At 39.2% G+C, this 18,718-nt stretch overlaps 1 protein-coding gene across 1 annotated transcript in view; it reads left to right on the top strand.

Annotated features, from left to right (window-relative positions):
• Positions 1–18,718, top strand: part of HECW1 (HECT, C2 and WW domain containing E3 ubiquitin protein ligase 1) — a 235,951-nt gene that overhangs the window by 161,144 nt on the left and 56,089 nt on the right. Inside the window, exons 14-17 of the mRNA XM_049641299.1 lie at positions 2,893–3,027; positions 11,608–11,713; positions 12,634–12,730; positions 17,951–18,034. Of these exons, the coding sequence (XP_049497256.1) occupies positions 2,893–3,027; positions 11,608–11,713; positions 12,634–12,730; positions 17,951–18,034 (422 nt within the window). The remainder of the gene's footprint in view (positions 1–2,892; positions 3,028–11,607; positions 11,714–12,633; positions 12,731–17,950; positions 18,035–18,718) is intronic.

The raw sequence follows: 18,718 nt of genomic DNA, 5'->3' as shown, positions 1-18,718 counted from the left end.
CTAAATCCTACATCTGAAACCAATATTACATGGTATATTAACTACCTGGAATTTAAATAAAAACTTGAAACAGCAACAAAAATAAACAATAACTTTAAACACAATCATCAAAAACCAACTATTTGCCACTTGGAGATTCAAAACAGTATTCTTCATGACTATTGGGTTTTAAATAAAATCAAGACTTATAAACCATTGAGAAATTATTGAAAATGCATATCACCAGTACTTAATAAAATGTGATATAGAAAGACTGTGCTCAAAGGATTTGCACATTGGTTTTTATTATCAAACAAGAAAAATTTTAAAATACAGGCTTTCAAATTAATAATTTAGAGAAGGTTAAAAAGCAACAGTAATTGAAGCAAAAATTTATTTCCAAAATTTATGTGACAATAAAAACCCAGAAGTTCATGAACTGGAAAACAGTATAAGAAATAAAGGTAAGAGTTGTTTTAGAAGAGAAATAAATCAATCTAAGGAAAATAATAAATAAAAACAAGGAATGAGTTATAAGAGATGCAGGGAAATTTTAAAGAGAAAATGCATACCTACTTATATAAATGTTTGAAATCAAAGTTAGAAAATCTAGAAGATGACGTGCCTGGGTGGCTCAGTCGGTTGAGTGTCTGACTTCACCTGAGGTCATGATCTCACAGTTCATGAGTTTGAGCCTTGTGTCAGGCTCTGTGCTAACAGCTCAGAGCCTGGAGCCTGCTTCAGATCCTGTGTCTCATTCTTTCTCTGCCCCTCCCTGCTGGTGCTCTGTCTCTCAAAAATGAATAAATGTTAAAAGAATTTTTTTTTAAAAAGAAAATCTAGAAGAAATGGATAATTTAAAAATAAATATATGTGATTTAAAAATTGACTCAAGAAATACAAGAAATCAAGTGGACTTATGGAATAAATTGGAAAATGCAACAATGAATTACTTGCCCAGTGCCATGTTTCTTTATGATCTATTCCATAGTGAAGGGAAAAATAGAAATAGAAACAGCATAGTTCATTTTTTGGAGCAGTCATATCTTTGCTAATGAAACCAGACAAAAAGCAAAAATCATTGGCACAAATTTCAGTAAATTTGCACCGTAGAATTTTACTCAGCAGTAAAGAACAAACTATTGGTACAACAACTTGGATGAAGCTCAAGGGAATTGTGCTGTGTGGGGGGATAAAAAATCCCAAAAGGTTACATAGTGTGTGATTTCATTATAGAATATTCTGGATGTGACAAAATTACAGAAATGGAGAACAGACCAGTAATTGGCTGGGAATTGAGGGGTGGAGGAATAAGGGAGGGAGATGGGTGTGACAGAGGGGCAACATGAGGGATCCTCATTGGAGAGAACCATTCAATAACTGTGGTGGTGGATACGTGAACTTACACAGGTGATAAAACTGTGTAAAACTAAATACACACACACACACACACACACACACACGAATACGAGTAAAAGTAGGGAAATCTGATTTAAAAAAACAAAACAGAACTGTAGGCAAAACTCACCTGAGTTCTAGAAAGTTCATATTAAAAAATAAAGTTGAGGGGTGCCTGGGTGGCTTAGTTGGTTGAGCGTCCGACTTCGGTCAGGTCATGATCTCATGGTTCGTGAGTTTAAGCCCTGCGTCAGGCTCTGTGCAGACAAGCTCAGAGCCTGGAGTCTGCTTCAGATTCTGTGTCTCCCTCTCTCTCTGCCTCTCCCCTACTCATGTTCTGTCTCTGTCTCTCTCAAAAATAAAATAAAACATTAAAAAAAAAGTAAAATAAAATAAAATAAAAATAAATGAAAGTAAAGTTGAATTAGATAGTATATTGAAAGAGTGACCCACCACAATTAAGTAGGTTTTCTCCCAAAGATGTAAGGCTCATTTACTACTAGTAAATCTATTATCTCTAGTACATTAACCAATAGTTTGTAGGAGAAATTTTAGTTGATTATTTTAAGAAATGCTATACAAGTACATGATAAAAATTAAGTACACATTTATATTTTAAAAATAAAACATAGTTTTAGTAAATTAGAGATGTAAATATGTTTTCATGACATTATAAAGAAAGTATTAATTTTCTCTTTTATGAGAAGTAATTTTAGATTTAAAGAATAACTTTTGTCATATATTGGAACATGTAATCAGACATACTGCAAAGATTTATGAACAAGAGTGTTTACTGAAGCATTATTTTAAAGCAGTAAAAAAGTAAAATGTCCAATGAAAGAAGGTGCTGAAATTATTATGCATCCATCTGAATACCATATGCTTACTAAAATTCTGTGTTAAAAGAATGTCTAATAACTTAGGGAAATGCTCAAAAAATAATAGGTGAAAAAATTCTTCCAACAAAATTGTAAGTACCAATGTGGGGAAAAGATGTAAATAATTGTATATTTGCATAAGAAAAGAAAAAATAGAAAAAAATTTATCAAAATATTTTGGTGATTACCCTTAGATTGTGACATTTGGGATGATTTTGGCTTTCTCCTTACTTTTTTATCCTTTTAAAGTTTCTTCTCAGGGAGACTGCTAATTCTTTAACCAAAAAAAAAAAGAGCATTTATTTAAAAAATAAATAGAATGCTTCACAAATTATTAATTACTAGTTATTTTACTGTCTCAAAGTCTCCATTTCTCTTCTTTTCCATCGTGAATAAAATGCTGTGATCATGACTCTGTAACTGTGTACTGTAAAGTGCTTATCAATAGCTGGTATTGTTTCATTCAACTACTGAGCAAACAGATGCACAGTGCCCCAGTCTTCAGTCTAGTTTTGAGCAGATAAAAAGGAGGGACAGAAATAAACATGAAGACTGAGCCCCGTCGCGTTCCCTTACATTACTGACTTCATTTTGGCTCATTCTCACGCAGTGTTCTTTTTTATTGGTCTGTCTGCAGTCTTTTTTCGTGGACCACAATAGTCGAGCCACCACTTTCATTGACCCCCGAATCCCTCTTCAGAACGGTCGCCTTCCCAATCACCTGACACATCGACAGCACCTCCAGAGGCTCCGGAGTTACAGCGCTGGAGAGGTAACACCCCCAGGTCCCCTGCCACCTTCACAGTTCCATAGGCCCCTCCTTTAGTGGGGCCAGCACTGTTTTAATGGTTGGGATCTAGGATTGCCTGTTCCTCAAGGGCCTCTGCCATATCCACACTGCTCTGTAGAAGAATGATAAGTCAGGGACACCCACTGAACTCCCTAGACCCATCTTCAGATCGCCTTCCTTCTGCCTTCCCTTTTGTCCTAACAGTTGTCACTACGAAAAAACTGTCTAGCTTAAAGGAAATTGAAAATGCAGGGTCAGGAGATCCCTACATTATGGTTGGAACTGTGCTTCCTCAGGCCTTCCAGTCACATGTGAATTCTTAAAAGATCATACAGTGTGTGACCGACATTAAACTTCTGGCTTTTCATAGATCCTGGAGAAGACATCAATACTATATATATGAACTAAAGATTGGGGGAAATCAACAAGGCACATGAGTACTCTGTTCCCATCCTACCCTGTGCTCTCTCCTACCTGCCTGTGGTCACCTTCCATTGAATCATGAAAAGCTGAAAAGATGAAAAACATCATCTTAAAACATGATGTTCTTTGCCTTCCTGAATTGCTATCTCTGTATTCCATACCCTTTCCTGGCCTCCTTTCTCAAGCCAAAACTCAAAACATAGCTCTTTCCTACTTCTAGTCAGTTCCTGGCAATATTACAAGCAAATCCCTTCTTCTGTCCTGACTGACATTTCCCAAGTATCGGTACCATGTTTTCATAAAAATCACCAGGATCTCAGGAGATGTGGGTGCTAAGAACCACTTCTCATAAAACAGCTTGTAGAGTTGGATTACAATGAAGTAAAAAATGAATAAATAGTGTAGGAAAAAAAAGTGTATATATATGTCTTGTATATACAATATGTGTGTGTGTATGTGTGTGTGTGTGTATCCCCCTCTCCCACCCTGATCCCCAAGAGTTATTCCTGGGAGAACTAGAGTGAACATCTCAGGAGAAATGGGTAAAATTACAATCTACCTGGCAGACTCCAGATAGCAAACATAAGTCTCAGGGGAAGGGCCTGTTGCTGGTGTATCGGCACCACTTTACTACTTTTTAAGGAAATCATCTGAATGCTCTGACAGGCATAACTGTTTCCAACCAAGGGCATTCACGATTTAAGGCCAGAGTGATAAAATGAATTTTTCTTTCATGGCTCATCTTAGGTATTGTTTTAGGAAACTGCTGAAAACATGTTAATTCTTCCTTTCTGCATAGATGTAAAATGTGTATGTGACTATGCAGAGAAGGCATATTATGCATCCCCAAGGGTTTTGTGGGTGTCAGGATGCTTAGGTAACACACACTCAGCAGCAGGCACATTCACAGATTATGGAAAACAGTGCCCTGACTTCCCAGCTCAACATGCATTGTATCCTTCTCTGGTGGCATTTTTACAATACTTTAGAAAGTACAACATTTATGAGATAATAGTGGATAGATTCCAAACTCTTCATCAATTTGAAATATGCTGTTTATTTAAAATTTATTTAAAATTTAAATTTATTTAAAATTTTGAAATATGCTGTTTATTTAAAATTCTTTAATTTTATTAAGGCAGTTTCAGTGTTAATATAGAGTAATTACATTTGATAAAAGAATCTGAGTACTACAGATTCAGTGTCAATAAAACAAAAATGTAGATTACTCAAATGTAAGATGAACCCCCTAAAGATATAGATCTCTCACATTTATAAGAAATTAACTTGAAAATACAAGTACTAAAACATTTCTGTTGAAACGAGATTAAGATCACGAGTACCACTTGCATTACCAGTTCTAAAACATTCATTTAATACAATTGAAAAGCCCAAGCCCAGTTACACTGAATATCAACATTAATGACAAAGGACCACCTGCATCAGTCCAGAAAGACTGTAATACGTAACAATGAAAGGGCATCAATGTGTACCAGTGATCTGTATTCTTCCTAATTCATCCACTCGCCAACTGATTCAATTCATCAGGTTTTCAAACCCCTCCCGTCCCCCTGTGCATCCACTCTCTGCTGGTACCTTTGCACTGACACGGGGAGAAACCAAGAAAAGCAACAGAGAGAAAAAGCTGGGAGGCAGAGACTATCTGATCTAGAAGCAGCATACCAGAGAAAACAAAGACCCAGCCTCTATGAAAACAAATATCTGATTCCTCCTGCTGAGAGAGCCCGCAGCCTGGGAATGAGAAGATAGGAGGATCTTGATATAAAAACAGAGGGAGGGGGTAGTGAGAAAGGTAATTGTGTTTGCCGTGATGTGATTTTGCTCAACAAACATTGATTAAGTTCATGGCCTGCTCTGAGCACTGTGGAATGCAAGGAAGTATGAGATATGATCCCTCCCTAGGAGAATTTTATATTCTATGTTTGAAGCCAGGCCAAAAAAACACAGAGTTAAGTAATAAGAACAATTAGAATATGATTGAGTGCCAAGAGAGATGTTAGGACAAATGCAATAGGAGTTCAAAAGAGGCCAAGGAAAGGCATCTTTAAAATAAGGTACTTGGGGCACCTGGGTGGCTCAGTCAGTTAAGCGTCCGACTTCAGCTCAGGTCATGATCTCGCAGTCTGTGAGTTCCGACTCTGTGCTGACAGCTCAGAGCCTGGAGCCTGTTTCTGATTCTGTGTCTCCCTCTCTCTCTGACCCTCCCCCATTCATGCTCTGTCTCTGTCTCAAAAATAAATAAACGTTAAAAAAATTTTTTTTTACATAAAATAAAATAAGGTACTTGACCCAACCCTAGAAAATTGGTAGAATCTAGCAAGGAACAAAGGAAGAGGAATGGCAATCCCCCAGAGACACAGCATAAGCAGAGATGCAGCGGTAGGATTGAGAAGTGTCAGTAGAGACACAACAAATAGTTTGGTATGACCAGAATACCATTTCCACTTGGTTTTTGTCTTGGTTTTTGTTAAGTTTTGAATGCCACATGGTTGGCACTTTCTTAAAAGCCCACTGAATGAAATCGAGAGGAATAATATGATGGTTTTTGTATAAAAATGGGCTTTAGAGATCAAGTCGCCCATTGTCCCTCAAGAAGAGAAGGTTATTGGCATTTTGAGGACAATTTTGTGAAGTGTAGAATTGTCTTATGTCATTGCTGGACCTTTTCTTCCTGGTCACATCCCTTAAATGTCAGGAGTGCCCTCACCTCACCAGTCACTATGACAACCAAAACAAAAAACAAAACAAAATACCCCTAAGCATTTCTAAATATTCCCATGTGGCAATGCCACTTTAGTTAGGAATTGTATTTTAAAGTCAGGTAAACTTAAATACCAAAAACTCAGGTGACACAGGGAGTTCAAGACCACAACTCAGATCTCCTAAGTCCCAGTCCAGTGTATACTAGTATTTTAGAAAGGAGATAATGATGGCCAAGAGGAGGAAGGATTGTGGCAAAGAGTGATCTGGGAGAGAAAGACCCGTCAGGGGCCTCTGCCACAGACCAGGTATAAGGTGGGGAGGCCTTGGAAGTAGCAAAGAGACAGAAGACAATGGACACCGTGTGGGAAGAAGCTTCAGGTGGTCAAGAGGTGCAAAGGAAGGGGTACCTGGGACTTCAGTTAGCAGACAGAGTCTCAGCTCTGGCTTCTCCACAGAGGAACTGTGTATCATTGCTCCTTCCTTTCCTTTCTGGGGCCTCAGTTTCCTCATCTGCAAGTGGAGACAAGGGAATTGGATGGCCAGCTAGCTCTGTGACTCTCAGAGTCCGTGGGGCTTGACTCACATTATCAACACATTGGTAAGATGAACAGGAAAGCCAGTTGGGGACAATGGTAGATTTGCTGTTAGATAAGTTGATAATGAGTATGAAAACAGCAGGATATCCAATTTGAAAGGACAGTTAAGCAGACATAAATATGGAATAATTAGACTCACAAATAATCAATGAATTGTTTTTATAATCCATGGTTTTTCTGTGTCACATAACAGGGGCAATGGGGGATTTACTATAGATGTTTCTTATACTACAACCTTAGGAATCAGTTATTTTCTGTTCACCTTCATGGGCCATTCTCTCGAGTGTTGCTCAGCAGTTGATATTTTTATCAATTGAATTTAAGGATAGAATTGAAATCAGTTTCTATATTCAGGATCCTAATTGATAAAAATTTTTCTCAAAACCCCTAAGATAGGTTATTAAAAGAGACACTGTTAAGTGTCTTTTGGATTAGCCTTTATTTCAAGTGAACATTTTTCAGGAAGTTTGCTGAAAGCCATTATCAGGAATATAATACTTTATGCATAAAAATATCATTATTTGACACTTTAGCCTGCATTTTAGTACAGGGTCACGTCTGTCTGCAATATACAAAAAAAAGTACTAACAAAACAAATCTGTATCTTCCCATAATGTCCCAAGGGAAATGGACACAGACAAATGGAAAGAGCATATAGGGCTATAAATATTGGTTTCCATCTCTCTATCAGTAAGGAAGTCACTGGAGGTCACATTTGCCTTATTTATACTGCAATTAGCAATATAAATTAACATTAATAAGGAAGGATAACAGAGCACCTAAGTTTTATTTCTTTTACCAGTTTAGAAAATCGTTAGTCATAGAAAAGTTCTGGAAGGGTACACACATGGGTGCGTTGCCTCATGAAAGGATAAGAATCTGGCAGGGAAGAGAAACTGACTTTTCACTTTAAAAGCAGAAGTCACTCTTGGTCGTTCTTTGCAGTGAGATTTTTTGATGACAAAAGTTATTTCACTGCCTCGGATGACACAGGGAAGTGTGGGGAGGTAACTTCTGCACTGCTTCTAAATTTTGGGAATTTTTCTCTTGATTCCATGCAACCAATATTTGATTACAGTTTGGTTGGAAGTTTATAAAATTCAGGCACCTATGAAAATAAACTTTTGAATTATCAACAGTAAGCAATGAGTGTAGAAAACACAGACACAGGTGGAAAAGAAGTTAAAAGGCGAGTATAATTCCCTATCTGGAGACACTTTCTGGTAACCATGGAAATAAAAAATTGAATCATGTTGTCTATGGTTCTGCATCCTATTTTGCTAATACAGTACCTTGTAGACTGTCCCCATGCAATTAAAATTCTTCTATATTTATTCATATAGATCTACCACAATTTAAATCAAGCCTTTCTTTGTACATTATTTATCTCCCACTTTTCGCTTTTATAAATATGTTGAATAGCTCAAGATCTCTCTCTCTCTTTTGTTTCCTTAAGCTAATTCTGAAAACTTTGTTAATGATCTGTTTTTAGAACACAAAAGGATTCTAGAGATGAATTAAAATTCATCACTTGGGCCTTTCCTCTGAACTCACTGTTTTTTTCATCGTCAGATCTCCAGTGTTTTCAAAGAGAGTATTCACTGATTATTAACCCAAATTCAGTCTAAAACCTGCAATTTTCAATCACATCTTTAAAAAAAAACACACCAGTTTACATTTCTAAATTGCAACACAGAAGAGAAATTTGTTTACCAGTCACTGTAAACTATTTTCTGAGTATATCTACTTTTTTTTTCTGGAGAGCTAAATGTCTGAAGTTTTCACATTTGCAATTATGATTAAAGCTATTTCAACATCAAAAGGAAAAGAAATCTTAAAAGTAGTCCCTACTGGAAACTGGGTTTTAGCCAGTCATAGAATAGTCATAGCATGTCTGGTGAGAGGCAGGCCGCTGGGGGAGTCCCTTCTTTGTCTGTCCCTCACATACATCCCTGAGAAATTCGGGAACACAGAAGGTGTCAAATGCCAGGGAATTCAGTGAGTCGTATAATTTTGGTTTTAAATGGAAAATTCAAACTTCTAGTCATTTTCAGTAGTTCGGAAAGCAAATGTTAGCATCATGTTTGCAGTGAGATCCAAATCAGTTACTCAGTCGATACCTAATATTCCTCAGGATGGACCATTTCGTATTACTTTAGGGCTACAAGGATCCTAGCACATACTAAACTCTCGCCCAATCTCAGAATTCTCTCTAGCCCTGTCTGGAACTATCCTTATCCCTATAAATTCCTGGCTCCTTGTTGGAAAAGCCTGTTTCTGTTTAACCTTCCCATCCTCCAGCTCATCTGTAGACCTTCCAGTACTACTTTGGAATCACCTCCTTTGCCCTTGGCAGTTGTTTCTATGGTTCAGGTACCCCACATGCCGCACCTTCCCCCTGGGTTGTTTTCTCCATCTCACTCATCATTGGCCTGAAGCATATTCATCAGTCAGTCATCTACCTTTGGGGTGGCTGGCCTTCATCTGATTTCTGAAGTTTTGCAGTCTGGCTTGGTTTTGCCGGTGAACAGGTAACCTCAGGAGAAGGCACCATTTTCCCCTAAAGCATATCTGTAACACGTGAATTCCCTCTGGCAGCTAGGAAGAGAAGTGAGTTTCTTCCTGTTTCAAAGCCCCATTTATTTCAGGCAACCCACCAACAATGACACACTTTAGCCCAGGGTGTGACAGCAGACATCACCTGAGTTCTGTATTACAGTCATGCCTTCCTGAAGTCTGCTATCAGATCCACTTCCTCAGTTTCTCTCTGTAATGCATCATTTAGATAATCTTCTGCTGAGTGGTCTTTGAGATTCCTGTCTTTACAGCATGGAAAATATTTCAAACACACAATAAAGCAGACTGACATAATTCCCTCTAAGGAAAAGAAACCTAACATTTCAGTGCCAGAAAGGCTTTACATATTTACATATTAATTCATGGTGGAAGAAACGTAGAGACTCGGTGTTGCGTATCTGAAGAGCGAGCAAACCTTTCTTTTACCACTTTGCGTTGTAACCATTTAATTGGGACTGGAAAGTGCTGTTGTCGAAGTACCTACTTCTAAATCTTGGTGGCTGGCTACAGTAGCTGAGGGTTAATGACACCGAAGTGAGAAGTCCACCACAATGGCACAGAATCCATTTCCTTGTCCCTCAAGTAAGCAGTGAGCAAGGAGAAGAACCAGGAGAGAAAAGGGATGGATCTGCATCTCTGCTACTTCCAGAAGAGCAGTTCAAAGACCGCCATGTACAGACAGTGAACTGATAGCACATCTCTGCAAAGGAAGGATGTTCATCCTGTCTGTGTGAAGTATGGAAGTAGGACCCGAAGGAAAACCTGCAATTACTATGTCTTTAATTAGTAAGCCCTAAGTAATCTGTCCTGTTTGTCATCTGCACTAGGACACATGGTCTCGTCTTAAATGACCCCTTTGAGATTGACTTGACCTTTCTGGACTTTGTAGCATAGGATCTCAGTACCTCTCCTGAATTCTGTGGGAATGAATTGTATACTGGTCTCAGAGGGAGAATTTTCTCTCCTTTTTTGTCTGGATGTTTGAGCTTTTTATAAGTATGTTACAAAGTAATCTTCAATGTAATTCTTAAATGTTTTTAAAGCCTATTTTGGCATACTTTACCAAATATCATAGAATGAGTCATACTCTACAGCAAACCCATATATTTATGGAAGATCTATACAGCCTCTGTTTAAATAGCTTACCCTTCAAGAGTCCTTTAAGAAACAGAATGTACATGGAATCACAGTAGAAAGTTCATCGTCATGCTCTAGGACTTAGGGGATTTCTGAAATTTAAAATTGAGCTAAATCAATCATCACAAATATCAGTTTTAAGCTGTGCAAGTTCTGTATTCCGTGACGTTTTGTCAAAATGCCCATCCAAAATCAAGGTACTGGATGCAGGCTAGCAGCATGAGAGAAGTCAACAAATGCTTTGCAATCAAGCAAATCCTGGTTCTGCCTCTTACAGTTGAAAATCTTGTAAAAACTTAATTTTATCCAATCCTCAGATTTTCTGCTTGTAATATGTGGTTAATAATGCTTATCTTCCAGAATTTTGAGAAAATAAAAAGATACTATGTTAAGGAAGAGTAGCCAGCACAGTGAATGGAATAATAGGCAATTAGCAAAGAACGGCCATCTGAGGGTGATACGTGCTGTTGGAAAGAGCAAGTCCATTCCACATTCAGTTCTGAAGTTCAGTACCAACTCTCACAAATTAAGGTCATAAACCCATCTTTATTGATAGTATTCATGTAGAATTTATTTATGTCTCTTGAACATATTTACGAAGAGAAATGTTCTTTAGTCAGTATGTTAATCTAGTTAACATTTAGGACATTTGGCACAATCACTTTCTTTTTTTTAAATTTTTTTTAACATTTACTTATTTTTGAGACAGAGAGAGAGCATGAACGGGGGGAGGGTTAGAGAGAGAGGGAGACACAGGCTGAAACGGGCTCCAGGCTCTGAGCTGTCAGCACAGAGCCCGACGTGGGGCTCGAACTCATGGAGCGCGAGATCATGACCTGAGCTGAAGTCAGATGCTTAACCGACTGAGCCACCCAGGCGCCCCATGCACAATCACTTTCTTAAAAACCCTAACATAGCACATCAACCATCCTACCTAATCTTTTTTTTAACTTGCTTATTTCCATTCATTTTGAAGATTGTAACTTCATTGCTTTTTAACTTAAGTGATATCTGGGTCCTTTCCCCCTCATATTGGAAAATTAGTATCAAAAGACCATCTGAATTTGATAATATTTCCAATGCTAACAATTTTATTTGAAATTAGGCTTCAGAAGTCTCTCGAAACAGAGGAGCCTCTTTACTGGCCAGGCCAGGACACAGCCTGGTAGCTGCTATTCGAAGCCAACATCAACATGAGTCATTGCCACTAGGTATGTATCATGCTTTTGGGATCCTGGATACCCAGTCCTTAGCCTTGTTTTTCTTATCACAAGTCCTTTAATATTCAGGATTCTGTATTTTCTTTTTCCTTTCCTATGATAAAATCTACCCCCTACACTTTGCTTCCATCCCTCCTTTGACCTTTTTCCCTTTCCCTCCCCTCCTTGATTTGTTCTTCCCTCTTCCCTGTCTCAGTTATTTTCCAGACTCTCAGCCCCTTCTTTATTCCTTTCAGTGATTTGTTAGCTGAGTACAGGAGAGCATAGTTTAAATGAGGTGGTGGATCTTATTGCTACTAGATGCAGTTTGTAATTTAGACCTCTTTTCCCATGTGTGTCTGGGGACAAGTCAGTGTAGTCTTCATTCCTAACCTCAGCCACCTCCTTCTAAAACACGTGCCACTTGTATCAAGGGAAATGAGGTAAGAAAGCCCAAATGGATTTGGATATTTCCATTATGACTACTGGGAAATCAACCATGGCCACAGGTTGTTAAGTGTCAAGTGTTCAGAAATGGATTTCTTTGAAGTTACAAAGAATCTTTGGCCATAATAACTATGCCAAAATAACCAAGAGAAGTCAGAAGGAAGAGAGTAAAATAGCTTGTGGAAGAATGATTTTATTCTCCTTCACCTATTCACACAGGGGTGAGTTAACACCCTGTTAAGGTCTTAGAATATTAAGGATAATTAACTTAGATCTAGTTCACTTTGGTTTGATCTTTTAGAAATGACAATGCTATTATGTCACAGACAAAGAGCGCTCGAGAGCTTACATTTTTTTGATGAGTGTGCTACCTGCCCTTCGAACTCTTGCATTAATCCTGGTATCAAGCAGCTATTTTCCAACCATTAGAGAAATCATCTCTGGGCTGAAAACTCAACCACAACTTGCACTTTTGTCTGTTTCAGCATATAATGACAAGATTGTGGCATTTCTCCGCCAGCCAAACATTTTTGAAATGCTGCAAGAGCGTCAGCCAAGCCTGGCGAGAAACCACACACTCAGGTAAGGGCTTGTCCCTCACCCTGTAGCTCCAACTAGTCGTCCAGGTGGGACAACATATCTGTGGAGAGAGCATAAAAGCTTATGATGCATTTTGTTCATGCATTTAATTATGTCTTGAATACTCCAACTGAAGGATCCAGGAATTCTAATGTTCTCTGAAGTTCCACAATGTGTTTTTTATTTTATTTTATTTTCTGTGTGTGTGTTTTTTATTTTAGTCATTCTTACAGGTGTGAGGTGATATCTTACTGTGGTGTAATTTGCATTTCTCTAATGATGAGTGATGTTGAGCATATTTTCATGTGTCTATGGGCCATCTGTATGTCTTCTTTGGAAAAAAATCTATTCATGTCCCCTGACCATTTTTAACTGAATTTTTGGGGGGATTTTTGGTGTTGAGTTGTGCAAATTCTTTATATATTTTGATATTAACACTTTATTGGATGTATCATTTGCAGATATCTTCTCCCATTCACTAGGTTGTCTTTTGTTTTGTTGGTGGTTTCCTTCACTGTTCAAAGGCTTTTTATTTTGGGGCAGTCTCAATAGTTTATTTTTGCTTTTGTTTCCCTTGCCAAAGGAGACATATCTAGAAAGATCTTTCTATGACTGATGTCAAAGCAATTACTACCTGTATTTTCTTTTAGGAATTTTATGGTTTCAGATCTCACATTTAGGTCTTTAATCCATTTTAAATGTTTTTATTTTTAAAATATCATTGTTTAATGGTAAACAAAAAACTAGATGAACACATTAGAAAATAAACCAACAAGCAAACAAAAAGTATCAAAAATATATGTTCTAACTAGTTAAATCTTACTGTCCATTAATGTCATGTTGCATGAGTGTCTCTGAAACTGAGTCACTTCATTTGGAAAGGATAGCCACCAAAAGTGATAAAAAGGGAAAATATCCTCCGAACTTAAATCCCACTTTCTCTCCAAGATATCTCAGTATCACTCTGCTTCAGTTGACTACACAGCATTTTGGAAGCTGGCAATGCATGATGGTTAAGTGTGTCCCCTTGGAGTTCGAATTCTTGCTCCAGCTCTTAGGAACCATTGATGGAGGCATGTTATTCAGCCCAACTCTGCCCTTAATCTCCTTGGAAACAGGTCACTGTGTGGGCACTGGGGAGATGCTTTTATGGGTATGTGTATAAAGGATCAGGCAAGATGGGTGGGAATGCAGTCACTGAATGCCTCTGATTCCTTACCTCCCATTTGGTGGTCTTTTGAATCTAGTTGACAACTGTAATACTCTGCCTTGACTTCCTCAGTGAATCACCAACACCTGAAAATAGTCTCTTTGCTATTCAAATTCCTATTAATCATGCCAGAGTGGATCATTCGCTGTCCTTCCCCCTCCACACACACCCTCACTGACACCTCTTTCCCTTGTGTTTTACTCTGTGTGAATTAGAACCACGTCCTCCCCACTGCCTTGTCTCAACTCCTCCCTCTTTCTCTGTCTCCACACCCAAACATCTACCTCCTCACTTTCTCTCTTCCAGCTTTTTTTTTTTTTTTTAATTCTTCCCTGTCATGGCCTGTGTTTGGGTGCTCAGCATTTCTCTCCTGGATTTTGCAGGAATGTCCTAGAAGATACCACGTATCTCTCTCACCCTGTTATAACCAGAATTACCTTATTTTGGCATAGACTAAATTATACTACTACTTCCCTTCAAAAAAAAAAAAACCAAAAAACAAAAATCACCTTCCCATTGTCTGTGAAATAAAGTCAGGATTTCTAAGCACAGTTTCCATGGTCTCCAAAGTCTGGCCCTAACCTAACTCGCCATCCCACACTAGTTTTTTTCCTTCTAGAGTCTTCTATCTTCACCAGACAGTCTGTGTCATCTCCTACCTCTGCCCTCTGGGGAGTGGCTTTTCTCTGAAGGACCTCTTAACTCATTTTAAAGGCTCAAACCAAATGCAAAGACTCACTGACCCAGGCAAACTTTAGTATTTCTTTTACCTTGCTTTAACGGCATTCCTTTTTGTGCCTCTAGGATATTTTTCCATTATGTCTTATAGTTGTCCATACTGATGTCTCCCCACAATACATAGGTTCCTTAGAGCAGGACCTCCCATTCTTTGCCTTTGTGTCACTCTCCCCTTCAGAACCTAGTCCTCTTTGAAGAGAAGAAGGACTAATTACATTTAGAGTGAATGAAAGATCTTTAGCATGAACAGATGAACTTTCACACAAGTGATTGTCATTTCCACTTATGTTCAGCTCTACCCATTTCATTACTGTGTCATTTATTTGTGGGCTATTCTCTGACTCACGGTACATCATAATTTAAGGGAATTTCAAGGGATTTTCAGAGGAGTTGTACTACCTGAAAAATTTCTGAGAGCTTGCTGCTCTTGAACATTTTTTATGTTTCTGATTCTACCACTAAGTAATGAGTTTCACAGCTTATTTTTTGGAGGAATTTGATCTCACCAAAGGCACTAGAGTCCCATTTAAGTTATTTTAAAAGTGAAAAATGTAATCCCCTGGGTAAAAGAGTGAACTGTTTTCAAGGGAAGGGAAGCCATTTTCTGTACTTTTGCATAGTATCACATGCAATAGTGATATTTTTTAAAGGCTTTTTTTAAGACTTTTTTTAAAGACTTTTTAAAAGACTTTTTAAAGGCTTTGTTGCAGTGCAGAATTGTATAATTATGATTTTCCAGATATGGCAGAACTTGGAATTAGGAGATATTGGAATTGAAAAAATCTTGGCAATTATTTTGTACAGAAACTAATAACTTCTTTAAGATATGGATTCTTTTAAGGACCTGTAGACCCAAGATGAGAACCCAAATATCTCATCAAAAACAGAAGGCCCACAACGACTAAGAGGCCATGGATTTAAAAAGGGAGAACAAGAACAAGAAATTGCTCCTCAGGGAATCAGGCTTACAGGAAGCAGGAAGCCAGGCACTAGTTACCATGACTGGGCCTGTGCCTGCCCCTCGATGTGCTGTGAGGGTGCATCAGCTCCATTTTACAGGTCCAGAAGTTGAAAAGAAAACCTCCTTTTCCTATGACACTGCCCAAAGGAAGAACCTCCTGCTTCCTCTGTTGTCCCCAAGTGGAGACTGTGACCCTGTTAAGCCATTGCTCATCTCAGGGAGCCATCGATCCACTGTCTTGGGTCCACAAAGCCAGTTGCTGAGTTAAAGGGTAGAGAGTGAGTTATCAGAAAACTGTGTTCAGCAGACAACAGTGAATCATAAGGAAGCCACATGTGGAGAGGCAAGATGGAGCCAGAAAACCCAGAGGTTAATGACATCTGTTCACATTAAGGGACATGGTACTAGTCCTCATTCATTCATTCCTCTTTCAACTAGTGCTTTTGTTGTGCCAGTATTCTGAATCAGGATCGTGCTGGATTTGTGTATGCAGTAGCATAGCAAAACAGACATTGGCCCTACTTCGCATGGTATTTGCAACCTATTGAAGAAGGCAGACGATAGACAAATTTGACTTTTTGTTTTCCTTAAGTCAAATATATAGCTGTAGCATGTGTTTAAAGGCCACAAAAGACAAGATCAGAATTCAGTGATAATGATAGAAGAATGTCAAGGATTTCATTTGGATATTAAGCTTTGAGGTCTTTGAAGCTACAGAGGGAGATGTCAAGATTTCAAGAAGGCAGGTGGCTCTACTGAACTGAGCTCTGAGGAGACTTTTGCACTGGAGTTTTCCTGGTGAGCAAGGGATATATGTTGAAGGAGCAGATGGCCTTCTTGCCTTCAGAGATCTTTCCAAGTTCCAATGGAACTGGAGTTGAGTCCCAGAGGCATTTGGAGGCCCCCCAGACCACTGGGTCTGCATGAAATTTTCATATATGTGACAGAGGATGCAATGTCCTGTGGAGAGCCACTGAAAGTCTCAGAAAACTGTGTTTGGCTGATACATGGATATGCTCCATGTGGGTGGTGAGATAATAGAACTACTTTGCTGCCCTAGTAGAGTTGACCCCCTTTGGACTTCGTTTCCTCAGGGACCCTGGGAACAAAGGGCAATCACTAGAATTTTCTCTCCATTTTTCCTCCAAGCAAGGAGACCAGGGGCTTACCCACATATGGGTACCTAGGGCAACAGGATAATCTGCCCTAGGGACATTGTCATTGGGAGGACATATGAACTGAAGAGTCCTTTGTGGGGCTGAAGTCAATTAACCACAAAAGTCTTCCAAACAAGAGGCCTGTGAGGTGGTATCAGGATTTAGAGGCCAAAGCTCAGGAACATGGAATCAAGAACATAGGGACCCGGAGGAAGAAGCAGGTGGTGGAGGAGGCATGGTGTTTGCACTCTTGGCTAGGTTTCCACATCCTCCCTGCAAAATGATGTGCGGAAACATCTGCTCTATTTTTTTTCAAACCATTAAAAACCATTGGTTGTGGCATTTGTAATATTTGAACATTTGTTTTTGTTTTTTTAAATGTTTATGGGGGGGAGGGGCAGAGCGGGTGGTGGGGGAGAGAATCCCAAACAGGTTCCATGCTATCAGCACAGAGCCTGATGCAGGGCTCAAACTCACGAACTGTGAGATCATGACCTGAGCTGAAATCAAGAGTCTGACACTTAACTGACTGAACCACCCAGGCACCCCTGTAATATTTGAGTATTTGAATGTCAGAGAAGCAAAGTACAAAGTTCATTTGATCAAAATAAATGTTATTTATCTATAGACTCGGAATAATTTGCCAGGTTATAGTTGGAGGTCATGAAAGAGAGAATGCAAATTGTAATTAAACAGAGAAATTGATGCCTGTGCTCAGACTGACCTAGGGGACTCTGGTATTCTGAACACCAGACCCTCCCTTACTCAGTGTGGCATTATACATTTTCTAGCAGGTGTAAGGTTTCTCAAGAGATTTCCTCTTGCTCTTTCCTCCCATGGCTCCTGAGACACCATGAGCCCATGACAGTCCTCCAGCAGCTCTCTTTATCCATCTTAACTCCTGACTGTCATTGCTATCTGAGGTCCTATCCTTGTTGTGTTCCTCAGCTTCCATCCCTGTGTGAGTCTGAGGAAGGGTGGTCCCTAGTAGAGCATCATGGGAACCTGCAATAGAAACTTAAAATGCCACAAAACTCACTGGACGTTAGAAAATTGCTATTCAGCCATATTGACAGACAAAATGAATCAGAAAGGGATTTATTCCTTAGCTTATGTATTGGTGTGTAATTCTTATTTTCTTTCCCACATTGTTCTAGGGAGAAAATCCATTACATTCGGACTGAGGGTAATCATGGGCTTGAAAAGTTGTCCTGTGATGCAGATCTAGTCATTTTGCTGAGGTAAGGGGCTAAGCCTGAAACCCTTCTGGAAAAGCTGCTCTGGGTAGTTCTCCACTACAGCTATGACTGAAACATTCAACATTTGTTCTAGAGGATTCTAGTGACTGCAACTAAAGTAGGGCCCCACCCTTATACCTGCTGTCCATTGCTTTCTTTACATTTACAACTGGGGTATCAAGAACTGTGTACAGTACTTGATGGAGAATTTATTTTTGTATGATTAATTAGAGTATAAAATAACTCTGAGAATTTGCATACTGGCTTTTGCCTATCTAAGTGAACCTAAGTGCTTTTGTTGCCTTGTGAGAACTGTAACCACTATCACCCCAATTAGTGAACACTCATGGACAGAAAACTAACTTTTTTCCTTCCTTTCTTTTCTTTCTTTCTTTTTGTTCCTCTTCTCCCCCTCTTCTTCTCCCTCCCCTTCCTCCCTCTTCTTCTTCTTCCCCCCTTTGTTTCTTCCCCCTTCCTCCTCCCTCTCCTCCTCTCCCTCTTCTTTTCCTCCTCCACCCCTTCCTCCCCTTCCTCCTTCCTCCCCCTCCTCCCCTTTTTCCCTTCCTTCCTCTTCCCCTCCTCCTCCTCTCTCTTCTCCTCCCCCTCCTCCTTCCTCCTCCTCCCCCTCCTCCTTCCTCCTCCTCCCCCCTCCTCCTTCCTCCTCCCCCCTCCTCCCCCCTCCTCCTC

Source organism: Panthera uncia, chromosome A2 (assembly GCF_023721935.1).
Source record: "Panthera uncia isolate 11264 chromosome A2, Puncia_PCG_1.0, whole genome shotgun sequence".
NCBI classification, from domain to species: Eukaryota; Metazoa; Chordata; class Mammalia; order Carnivora; family Felidae; genus Panthera; species Panthera uncia.
This window is presented reverse-complemented; position numbering and strand designations above follow the sequence as displayed.